Source organism: Sitophilus oryzae, unplaced genomic scaffold (assembly GCF_002938485.1).
Source record: "Sitophilus oryzae breed Bouriz unplaced genomic scaffold, Soryzae_2.0 scaffold_1229_pilon_pilon, whole genome shotgun sequence".
NCBI lineage: Eukaryota > Metazoa > Arthropoda > Insecta > Coleoptera > Curculionidae > Sitophilus > Sitophilus oryzae.
Window position 1 is genome coordinate 154257 of NW_022145870.1, and position 13318 is coordinate 167574.

At 35.5% G+C, this 13318-nt stretch overlaps 1 protein-coding gene and 1 pseudogene across 1 annotated transcript; both read right to left on the reverse strand.

Annotated features, from left to right (window-relative positions):
- Window positions 1-1627: 1627 nt before the first annotated feature.
- Window positions 1628-2365, reverse strand: LOC115874129. Its single transcript, XM_030889224.1, has one exon. The coding sequence runs from the start codon at window positions 2363-2365 to the stop codon at window positions 1628-1630; it is 738 nt and encodes a 245-aa protein (XP_030745084.1).
- Window positions 2366-10471: 8106 nt separating this feature from the next.
- Window positions 10472-11111, reverse strand: LOC115874131 (annotated as a pseudogene).
- Window positions 11112-13318: the final 2207 nt, after the last annotated feature.

Here is a 13318-nt window from a genome sequence, read left to right on the forward strand (position 1 = left end):
TCAAGAGATGCATTGGGGGTATACCCGTTATAACGCGAACAGCCTCTGCAGAAATGGTTCTGTAGGCACTGCTGACTCTTATAGCCGCTGTACGCTGTACACTGTTTATTTTCTGCCTATATTTATTATTTTCCATTGCTTTGTACCATATAGGTGCAGCATATAGAAGTTGAGAGTGAATGACCCCCACTAGAACCCTTCTCTTAGAAGCTCTTGGTCCAGCGGCATTTGGAAGTAGACGCGACAGTAGGAAGTAGACATAGCATTACGCGACAGTAGGAAGTAGCATTTGGAAGTAGACGCGTACAGCTAATGTTTTGCTTGCTTTGGTTACCGTTTTATCAATGTGCTCGCCAAATTTCATTTTGGTATCAAGCCATACTCCTAAGTATCTATTGGTTTTGCTGAGTTTAATTTCTACGTCTTCAAGGTTAAAGTGTATTTCTGAAATTTTCCTTTTGGTTGTGAACAAAATTGCCTCCGTCTTGTATGCGGCTAATTGAAGTTTATTTTTTTTTCATCCAATTTAAGACTCTAATCAAACTAGTGTTGGCAGTGTTCATCAGTGCCTCTTCAGTTTTTGCCACTACCACCATTGCCAGGTCGCAAATCCAATTAGTTTGGTACCCTCAGCAATTTTTGTTTCAAGAAGGTCGCCGTATAAAATATTCCACAGAGTGGGACCCAATACCGAGCCCTGTGGTACCCCACTATTAATCTCCACAGTTTTAACCTGGTTATCTGCTTCTAGTATCAACTTCCTGTCTGATAGATATGATGCGATAAGTCGCATTAATCTCTTCTCGATGCCTCTCTTTTTTAATCTATCCAGAATAATTTGCCAAGATGCGCTATTAAATGCGTTTCTTACATCTAGAGTTATCACAGCACATAGCTTTCGGTTGTTCGGTGCGCAGTCCGCTGCTTCTAAAGCCTTTTTTAGCAATTCAGCAATTGCTCCAACCGTTTGTCTGCCTTTTCTAAAACCAAACTGATAGTTTGAGAGCCCTCCTGTGCTGTCTAGTTCTTCATTCAGTTTATTTAGTATCAAGTGCTCATATACTGGTAGGTATAAATCTGCTTCTTTTAGTATCTCAGCTGGTATATTGCTTGGTCCTGGAGTTTTGCCATTTTTAAGTTTATTACAAGCCGCCAGTAGTTCGTCCTTATTAAAGCTTAGTATTCTATCACATATCGTTTTATTATTATTACTATTATTACAGTTTACGGTTTGATTTATATCACAGACGTTGTTATCACAGAAGTTATCACGGACTTTTGGGTGTATAGGGAACAGGTAAGCTACTACTTCTTCCATACAATCCATATCCAAATTTGGTCTTGGTTGAAAGCCATTTATCCATCTCATTGCTATTTTGTAACCATTCCCAAAAATATCTCTGTCAAGATCTTTGCATAGATTTTTCCAGCTTTTTTGTTTTGATCTTTTAATCGCATTTCTAAGATATTTTTTGGATTTTTTATATTCTTCCCAGAGTTCGCTTAATAATGGTAGACTTTTGTGCGCTTGTCTTGTATATGATCTTCTCTTCCTTAAACACTGACTTCTAAGATTCGCAATCTCCTCATTCCACCAATATACCGGTTGCCCTCTTTTCCTCTTTTTCTACTTTGCCATTGTTCTATCACAGATTCTGGTAAGTAGTTCATTGAAACATTTGACGCTGGTGCTTTCAGACTTCTGGTCAATTTTCCCTAATTCATCTTTTAGCTTTTCTTTATTTAGTTTATCAACACGCCAGCCCCTGTTATAAGTTTTAATACTTTTTGCTTGTACATTGTTAACACATTCAAACGTAATATACTTATGATCGCTGAGGGACTCTCTATCCATAACTGTCCACTTTTGTATATTAACATTTTCACTGACTATAGTTAGGTCCAGAATTGATGTGTAGTTATTACATTGGAAAGTTGGTGTAATGCCCTCATTTGCAATTACGAGATTGTTAGCTGCCATCCAGTCTACTATTGTATGTCCGCGTATATCTGTATAATTCATCCCCCACTGAGCGGACTTGGCGTTGAAATCCCCAGTTATGATAGTTCTGCCTTTGTGACTTTTTATTAATTCTTCAATAGCCTCTAACATTGTCTCGAAGTGTACAAGTTCCTTGTTACCTGATGTGTTGCAACTGTATATAGTGGCGTCTTTGGTTGTAACATAGGAGAACCCTGCCCCAATGCCTTGGTTCTTTATGGTTAGGTTCTTATCAAAAACTTTTAAGGCTACGTCGAGATTATCGTCACATACCCAGTCTTGTCTCCCTTTTACAGCAGTTTTATTTGGTTCACTGATTACTAGAATTGAAGCATTTACTTCAGAAGCTGTAGCTATGGCCATGTCATGAGCGCATCGACTTCTGTTTGTATTTATTTGAAGGATTCTTATTTTATATTTAGACATTTTTTTTTGGTTGTCTTGAAACCACTATTCACTGCACATTTTATGCTTCCAGACTGATGGCCTTCTTTATTACAGAAGATACAGAAAGGTGATTTCTTGCAATCAGTAGCCTTGTGACCCTCACTGCCACATTTTAAACACAAATGTTCTCTGCTCTCATTTGTGCACTCTTTTTTCGTATGGCCTGGTTCCCAACAATTGTAGCATTTCGTGCACTGTTGTCTCTCTTGGATTTTACAATTCATCCACCCTATCTTTATAGTCTTTAACATAGTTAAACTTTGGGGATTTTCTTCGTTTAGTACAACTGTAACATTTTGTTTGTTTCCATAAGCAGGTCTCAGAGATTTGACTTCAAAAAATTCAGGTTTTAGCGATAGGGTTTCTGTGAGTGCCTTTCTAACTTCTTCAACCGTACTAACTTCATCAAGCCCTTTTATATGTATGACTTTTTTCTCTTTAATTATAAATATTAAGATCTATCCCAGATCATTAGGGTTTATTGCCCCTTTCACTAGTCTCAAGGTATCGGCATATGAATGCTCCTTAATATTTACTATTATAGCTTCATTTTTTTGTTTACTTGGGGTTTTTGAGAGGCTTTTTTGGCCTTCACTTGGGTCTTCTCTTTGGTTTTTATTTAATACAAGCTCAGAGCCACTATATGGCTTATATAAGATAATTTCAATATTAGTCTCATCAAAAAGATATTCGACCATCTTAACAAAAGAGGAGTTTTCAGGGGTTTTTATGTCCGGAATAGCCATCTTTTTTGTGTTGTGTTTCAAAACTAGCCTTTTTAATTCAATGACGCTTTCAAATATCCTTAACTCTTCTATTTCATCTACATCAGTTTTCTCTTTCGTAATAGGGTAAAATATGTTTTTGGTTCTAAATATTATAGCACCTTCTGCATCCGGAAATCCTTGGTTACACACCATCAAGGCTACTTCTCCAACCCTTTTCTTTTTTTGTCTAAGGCTGTCCATACCACCTATCCTTATCATAGCTTTCTTAATTTCTTTATTTGATGGCTCCATATTTTCATTGCACGGAATGATAATATCAAACTCTGCAGGAGCTTCCCAGATATGTCCTTGTATAACGCGAATGTTAGAAAATGATTCATCGTTCCAGTCCTCCTCTGTTATTCTTTTGAAACCCTCATAAGATTCTCCTTCCATTAAAGTTTTCCTCCTTTTAGCTTTTTTTCAAATCTGTTGGAAAAATTAAGATTTTTTAGTTTCTTTCCTGGCTTTTAACCACTTCTCTTAATTTTGCATTTTCTTCTTCTAGTCGTAAAACGTCACCAGTTAGGTTTCGTCCCTCATTACTTTGTTTAATCCATTCCATCAGTCCCTTACTTTTCAGTACTTCGGCTTGTAAAGTTAACCTAGTCGCTATATCTTTTATCTCTTGCTTGGGCTTGTACATATCCTTAATTATGCGTTCAAGCTTCGTTATCGACTTAAATATATTACCAAGTGCGTTTCCATATATTTCACACACTTTTTCCTTGCTAATGTTTTCGTCAGGTACACCATCAGCTCTCTTTCTTTTGTTACGTTGTACTTCAAGGTAAGGTTCACTACACGGTTGAGAAAAGGTTCTGACTCTCGTTGGAGATCTACGCAGAGATTCTCTCCGAGCAAACGGGTCACAGTCTTCAAATGCAGTATATATATATATATATATATATATATATATATATATATATATATATATATATATATATATATATATATATATATATATATATATATATATATATACAGGGTGTCCCAAAATGAGTGCAGATATTTTAAGGGGTGGTAGATCTGGCCAAAAGAAACATATTTTCTCTTTACCATTTTTAAAATAGATTGAAAATAACCGAGTTATTTAACTTTGAAAGTTTAAAAAAAAAATTGCGACATTTTGAGAGCCGCCGGGGAATCTCGCGGATCCCCCGGCGCGGGGGAGAGATCTCGCGGATCTCAGCTTGTTCGCCGCCCGCTGTTGCCACATCGACTAGAAAGACTTAAAAAGTACTTGCAAAATCCCACACCATCCAAGAGGTTCTGCAGAGGTGCGTTACTTTTTTTAAGTGGGTGATCGCCAGTAGCCCTACTTTTCACATTACACAAAATAAACTAAAAGAAAAAAAACTTACCAAACAATAAAAAAAGATATCCCTATAGCAGAGAGATACAACTGCAGAGCTTTCTTTTTTTCCATTTTACCACTCTTAAAACTGCACATAACACTACACTTAATAACATCACTTCACTACAATTCTTAACAACACTATGCAAATTTTCAACTGTGGAAATATTGGCTCCCCTATTAATTTTAGAGCTAAATCGTAAATGGTTTTTAAAGATACATTACAAATTTGCACAAGGGGATCCAATATCTCGACAGTTCAAAATTTGCATGGAATATCCTATATTTCCAACGATGATGCACCACCCGGTATACCCTTCGCTTCTTGACTGCATGCTATTACAATAATTGTTCAACACGACGACCTCCATTTCCACTACATGCTCTCCTTCTTCTGAGCATGGAATTTTTAACGTTTTGCAGCAATTCTTCGTTGCTTTTCCGAAATCCCTCAAATGCTGAACCATACTTACAAAGGTTCGAGCATTAGGGATTTATCTATTTGGATACTCTTCGGAATAAGTCTCCGAGCTTCTACAGCGCTTTCCCCTGCTAAGTACCTATGGTCTTAGCATATCCACCTTCTCCGGATTTGTATACTTCATCGCGATTTGCCTATACCGATACCGATTACCGACACAAAAATATGCACTAACGAACATTTCACAACACTTTAAACACAATCTCCGATCACTTTCTCGAATTTTAAAAGCTCGATACTATTAGAAATTAGATCGATTTCTAATAGTGTACATGCTTTGTGTACACTCGATTAATAATGTCGTTAGTCGTTAATATAATACAGGAATCTGTAATTTTCTCCCCACCGCCCATTTCATTGGAAAAAACGGCGGCAAGTTTTCTGCTTTTGAAATTACGATCGATGGCATTCTATTGTGTAAAAGTGGATGGTAAATGGCATCGATCGTAATTTCTCAGGCAATTTAACGTCTTAGCAGGTATACTCATTTTTTTATCAAAAAAGCTTTATAGAAAAAAGAATAACTGAATATGTTAGTAGCTTTATTACTAATTAAACTATTCAAAACATGTTTTGATATTACTAAAAAAAATTAACTAAAAAATATAGCAAATTTTATAGTTTGACGACGTTATAATTAACAATAGGCAAATGGAAAAAATTACCTAACTACATATTAGAGACATAATTCCATACCTAGAAATACCGTATGGTCGGAAAAAACGGCGTCCAGAATGGCTTGAAAATAACGGTCGGTGAAATTCTCCATAAAATTTTACACATAGATTGACAGCGATCTTTATTTCATAGCCATCGCTGACGCCGTTTTTTTTTTCACGACCATATTGTATTTCCCATTAATCGCATGGTGGCAATACTAATTTATATTTAAAGAGATATATCTAAATGTGTATATACTAGGTATTTTATGAGCAATCATATTTAAGCTATTATGACTCATATCATATTCTAATTACTTGAAACTTGAAACATAATATTTGCTCCTATTATATTCATGTAACTAAATTTTCTAATATTAATAACTCTCTGATAATAAAAAACAAGAGTGTGTTTTGAAAAAGTAAAGCATAATTACTGTGTATTGACTTTATTGTGAAAAGCAACCTATTTGAAACACATTTACGTAACTTACAGAATAGTTTAAAAAAGAACTTACACACATGTTTTTTTAGTCTATTTTCTTTATTATATTTGAAAACTACAGTCCCCCTTCCAATACATAAAAACATTTATATTCAAATATACTCTAGATAGAGCTCCAATTTTTATATGAAATGAGAATTTGTTCACACATAAACTACCGTATGATCGAGAAAAAACGGCGTCAACGATGGCTATGAAATGAAGGTCGCTGTCATTTTATATGTAAATTTATATAGGAAATGTCATTGATCGTCATTTCCCAGCCAACTGGACGCCGTTTTTTTTTCGATCATATGGTACATTTTATGTATTTTATTCTTTAATTTTAATTACTACAAATGGTCTTGATATTTTTCTTTTGAATACATATATTCTTGTTACTCTCTTTCATCTTTGTCTCTAATATACAGATGCATTGCAATTTGTTGTTAGTATATTTATGTAATCATTTCATAAATCCTAAAAATAAAAATGGTTATAACATGCTTTCCAGATATCCATATCCACAATATTCTGTGTGTAAATATGTTCAATTTTTAATAACCCATTCACTAAATGAGATTGTGAGACAACATACAGGTAGCTGTTTAAATAATTTTCAATCTTTGTATGTAATAATAGATTTCACATATTATATGCATTACACAATATGCATTACCTGCATAATAAAAGATATTTTCTTTAAAGTGTATAATTCTATCTAACACACTTCTAATAAAGTATACTCTGACTCTTTGAACATTTGTTACAGCTTCTAATAATTAGGTATATCGATAACTTCCTAAGAAATTTTGTTAGCACTTTTAGTTAGTTTACCATTTTTCTCAATATATTCTGCAGAATATAATATGACTCGATACATTCACCTAGAATAAAATCAATAATATCATTTATGAATAGAAAACTACATGTATAACTTTTTCATTAATATTTGCAATTTCAGACCAGAACTTGTCTGAAGAGAACTTTCTTGGTTTGTTTAAAAATATCTTACCGTATAACATAAATTTACATCTGAATTAATCTAATCAGATCAAATTTTCTTCATAGTATAGAAAACATCGAAACTATTTGACTGGTAATCGAGCTATCAATAAGCTGACACTAAAATTTAATGAATAATTAAATGGGATAATTATTTTCATGTAAAACAAAACTTTATACTTAATAAGACCACAGGGAGTACATTATTACAACAGTGTTACTGAGATTTTTGATTTAATGTATTGCTTGGTATTTGTAGATCTGTTATTGTATTGTGATTACAATTGCCTTCTTCTCCATTGATGCATCCTAATTTAAGATTACTGATTTTCTAATACATAATTAAAGTGAAATTATTTTTCCTACCATTACATAATTAATTTCTTCCTACCATTAGGTAGATACCTGAAAGGTTAATAAATTAAAAACGAATTTATTAAGACATTTAAACTGTTTACCTCATTTCTCACATATTTTTGACACCAAACATTATAAATAAATCAAAAAATATTCGTATACCAACTGAATTATATGATATTTCATTTTGAATAATAAAAGTACTTTTTTACAGGTTTATTTGGCATTGTTTGCATTGTTTTTTGTTGTTTTCTGTTTTGTTTTTGTGCGAGTTTAATAACCCACGATTAACCTTAAACATAACCTTAAACTACACACCATACTAGGGATGTACGATTCGAATCGATTATTATCAAATCGACGTGATTTTTATCAAACGATTTTTTGGTATAATCGATCTTTTTTTTTAAATCGAAGACCGATTTTATTTATACAGTTTTACAGGTTTATTTATTTGTTAGAATAAGAAAAAACACTTTAGTTTTGCTGGAATATTTGTTTGCAGTGCATCCCTAGTAAAAGGCCATCTAGCAATGAACTGAAAAATTAAGTGTAAGTGCTCGCTGCCGCATGCGCCGATGTTTGTTTATCACTTTGATATCAGGTGTCAGATTTTTGTCGGGGCTTCCCATATTTTTATATTTTAGATAACGTAGAATACTCTTTGATTTTACCTTAATTCTTTCTTGGGTATACCCTTTCTTGTACTTTTATTTTATTTTTGGGATATCCCTACTCCATACATTAAACATTTAGAAAATTGATTTATCTATCTTTATACAACCACCAAAACGTTGACCCATAATAGTAATACATCAGTCCAGTAGAGGACGCTAAGGTAAAAAATTTCTAAATAAAAATTTGTAATTTGTAATTCCTTCAGTGTTTTCGAAATCGTTGTCGGGGTTGCGTCGGTTTTGAAGAAATGTCGAAGAAAACCCCGGACTGTCTACCATCAGCCTCCGGATATGAGTAGTTATTAAAGCAAGTTTTTTTAACATTTTTTATTGTATTTATGAGTTTAGTGTTTGATTATTATCATGTGAAAAATTTTAAATAATATTTTAAAAGTGATAGGCATGTGATAGGTTTGTGATGTTCAGTTTAATAGATATTTGGTGTGTATGTGTTTACGTATATGTGTGCTGGATAAAAAACTTTCATTAAAAGGGTAAGCTCTAACTAAGCATTAAAGGTTATACTTGTTTATTGAAACGATTGAAAATATTTTCTAATATGGCGAAAAAAGAAGCTATAATTGTTAAGATTTATTTTTTTCAGTTTACTCCACTGTAAAAAGTATTTAAAATATTGCGCGTTTCACTAGAATTAGTAGAGCAATCTACACTAATATGAATAAAATTAATTTTCGTATTTTTTTCTGTAGCAACTTAAAATAATTGAATTTATAGATAAACATGCAGAATGTGGGTATGGTAGGAGATGGCAACGTTGCATTCTCTCCGACACTCTCTATGCCCGCTAAACGAATTTCCCGGGGAGTGAACAGTGGCACTCAAAAGTTTTTCAACATTTTCCGGAAAATGTCAAGAAAAATATAAAATTTTCAACATTTTTTTTTCGCAAAAAAAAAACCTCATAGGCGTGTTTCTGAGGTTGAACTATACTACCAGTTAAAATATCTGCACTTATTTCTGGGACACCCTGTATAAAACTTGTCGCGAGATTTGAATGTACAGTTGCACTCATAAAAATCTGGTACGACAACTTTATCTTGTAATTCCTGGTCTAGTGGTCTATCATAACACAAACTTTGAAAATGAGACAGGGTAGACACAGGTTTTAGGTAATTTACTTGTTTATCGATGTAGAGAAATCTCGCGACAAGCTTTTATATATCTAATATTAAAATTGTGTAATGACGTTCTAAGTTCATAATAAAAGTTTTAAAGAAAAAGAGTTTATTTTATTCTTTTTAGTGCATTTAAATAAAAGCTTGTTTTTAAAAAAGGTTTTTTTATAAAATTTATTTTCTACTTTTTAGTTATGCTAGTTTCTCAGTGCCACACACTTAAACTCAATTTTTTTCTTAAATAACTTTCTATGGGTATCCTAATAATATGTATATCGATTTTCATTAAAAAAGGAGAACTTAAAAAAAACGACAGCTGTCAAATTTGACAGTTCAGTTGTGAGACAAATAAAATGAAAACCGACTATGGGGTAGGGGGCATCCAATATATCGATTTTTATCAAAATCGGACAAATTTGAAATTATTTGACAGCTGTCACATTTGGCAGCTCAAAATTTTTTTCTTTCATTTTAGCCCACGTCCATCATCGATTTTTATCAAAATCGGACAACTTTGAAATTTTTTTGACAACTGTCAAATTTGACAGCTCAATTTTTTTTTCTTTCATTTTAGCCCATGGCCATCCTATATATCAATTTTTATGAAAATCGGTTGACTTTGAAATTTTGACATGTAAGTTCTTCAAAATTGTTCTGAAAAATTTTATAAAAAACTTTTTTAAAAACAAGTTTTTATTTAAATACACTAAAAAGAATAAAATAAACTTAATAGCTTGTTAATAGTGCGTATCGTGTTAAGAGACAGAGACTAGCATGTTGATGATTGCACGTTCACGGCAAGTTTACCTATTCAACTGTAATTCCTATCGTAAATAGTAATGTCCGCACCGGCTAGACCAATTGTTGATCGCAAATGTTTGCTCCTCCACATCATACAAACAGCGATGTTGTCTGCTTATCCTATTTGCCAGTTTCTGATAATAATTTTGTTGGCATTAGACAAACTTTCTAACCCTAATACGCAACCTCGTTTGCCGTTTTGGCCGCCTGTTTATTTAGACCGCTGTTAGGCAATGAATTTATACGCAATTGAGACCGCAGACACTATGATATAAGGAAAAAAATGCAGAGATACTTACTACTGCTGAGACGGTCCCTCCCAGACGATGGGGTTGAGACTCTGTATGCCCGGCCAGTACAGCCCCCTGTCGTCCTTCCCAGTTCCACAGGAGGCTTATTAACCGAATTAGCAGCGTGGTGATGAAAGAAGGCAGCGGCGGCGATATTGAATCCTCTTAACCCGGTATTGGAAGCGTTCTGAGCACTGTTGGCAGCCATCCCTAAAGAGTTCTGAGTAAACCCCAAATTATGCGCGAAATGCAACAGCCCCGTCGTTATTTGCGAAGGTCTGGATAGTATGTGGTCGATGCCGTGGGGGTTGGCGCCCTGCGAGCTGTTACTGTTGCTGGTCGCCCCCAGGGACTCCTGGAACTGAGCCCAGAGCGGTCCACGTGCAGGCCGGTCCTTTCCAAAAGCACATCGGTGTCACTCTTGTCCTGCACGTGCATGTGGTCCGAGGGACTGAGGTGGTTCTGGTGCTGCTTCATCTCCGCCATGGAGTGCAGCGCGGCCAGAGGCGCCGCCAACATGTTTCGGTGCTCGAGGTTGAAGAGTCCCAGGTTCTGGTGACTGGCGAACTCCAGCATCTTGAACACCGGCGGCGGTGGTGTGACGGACACTTCGGAGCGGTCGCTGGACGCGTCGCTATTCTGCGTCATCGCCGCTGGGGACGCCGTAGTTGAAGCTGGGGGACGCGATCGAGCCGCGTCTTTGGGACAAGTCTGGTGCTAGGATTTGTGGCTTGGCTCAACTCTAGCACGACACTCACTACACGCACATGACACCGTGCCGCAGGATCGGGCTCCAGCTCTGAACCGCCAACGACAGACAGTTGTTTAACAATGAAGTGGCGACATGCTCCCAAGAAGAGATGCAGTCGGCGAGGTGAGTCTGTGGGCGGTGGCAAGGTGATCGGCAGTGGGGAGAGATGTCTATAGAGTGAACTGCATGTTAAGTATGTGCTACTGTTAAGCTCATTACGGTAGCCTCTATGGCAGTTAGCGATTCGGTGCGTGTCGCGGAGCTGCGTGGTTGCACTCTGCTCTATTTTTAAAAGAGATTAATGCTTTTTTCATTGGCCAGAAGGAGGGTCGCGCGCCGCCGCGGCTCTTTCCCATTGGCGCGTCGCGCTCTCCGCGGAACCGCCCGCCATTGGCTGCAACCGCCCTTCCCCCTCCGGCGCTTCAAACCGCTCCGATCCTTCTTGCCGCTCGCACACACGCCGCAGCTTCCGCTCCCTGGACCGCATCACCTTCACCGTCGCTCCAGCATCACTCCACACTTCTCGCAACGCCACCGCTCTTAAAATTATTTTTAACGGTATTTATTTTATCTAATCAGTGTCTTATTTGTTATTAAAATTAATTTTTAAACAACTATTTTAATTATAATTCCGGTCATATTACACGCGCTTCCCCTATATTAAGTATCTTATCATGCAAGATCCAAAATTGTAACGTACACAGTGGCGTATCTAAAGGTTGAGTCTGGGGTGGTAAAATTTAAGTACTAGATTTAAATAAAATTTGCTCCGAACAGTGTTGTGACTGTGGAACTTGGATTGGTCGGATTTTCTATTGAATATTGATTGGTGTTATTAATTTCTTTTGTATACATACCACATTTTATGTTATTTATAAATTTCTTTCTGGGAACGGTAAGGAGCAATTATCCACCGTAGAATGGTAGAGAGTTCCACAACGCTAAAAATGCTTTACAATTAAATAACTACCTCTCTTCTCTAGTTAATAAATTATGAGTATGTAAATAAGATAAATGACCCCATCGATGGTCTAGAGAATTAAATCCTTTTAATGGCAATAGACAGATCACCTAGCGATGAGGACTGACAAAGAATGGATCACAAAAATTACACAATGATCACAAAAAGTATAAGAAGACCAGATAGATACCTACCCTAATATAAGATGAGGCTAGATACGATATTAAATGGTTTTGTCCATGTTGGTGTGCTAGACCCATCTTTAATTAGAGCACTTTTACCACTGTCTAATTTTGGAGATCCATCTTTTCGTCTGTTGTAATATAAGTGGATCACTTCTGTTCTTCTGCCTTCTCCACTCTATATTGATAACAAAATCTTTAAAAGCTATGAGACGATGTTACTTGTGTCTTCTGAACTGTAGATAGCTCTATCTCTCTTCAGAATATCATTAATCTTAATTAAAGTGAAATTTAGTTATCTTTCGTGTCTTCGTAGAAATCCATAAAAAAGCATTTCTTGCCATTCTTTTAATAGTCATCCCATGTTATTTTATCTGACAGTCAACTAAACCTATGTATGCGATAATTTTTCACGATAATTAGATTGTCGTATAATAAACTGACATATCGCCTAACCTAAACTGATCTATTAAATATATGGGCGAAATTAAACGATGTTCAACGAAATATTCCAATCCAATAATTAAATTACTTACCCTCATTTAAACATGTAATATCAAAAAGGCTTTTAACGTTCCTGGGGCGCATGTAGCGATGCAGAGGGTTGACGCCCCCTCTTTCAATAGAAATCAACAACGACCGTCGAGTTAATCGAATGAAACTAAAGCAATTTCAGCTATTTCTATTAATTTTCCATTTATATCTTGTTTGCCTAATAGTATAATACAGCTTTTTAATTTGTACAGTTCATATACGAAATAATACACCGAATTTGGATTGAATAACACCGTAAATTTTCTAAAATAGCAGCACAATAAAATTTCTCTAATTGTCTCAAGATAGAAAGTAGACTAGACGTGCTAAAAGGGCCTTTTAGAGGAAACAAATGGGCACTTAGAGAATCGACCACAAACATCAGTGCCAATGCTATATGGAAGCTTTAACTGTAAAGTCCACCCAA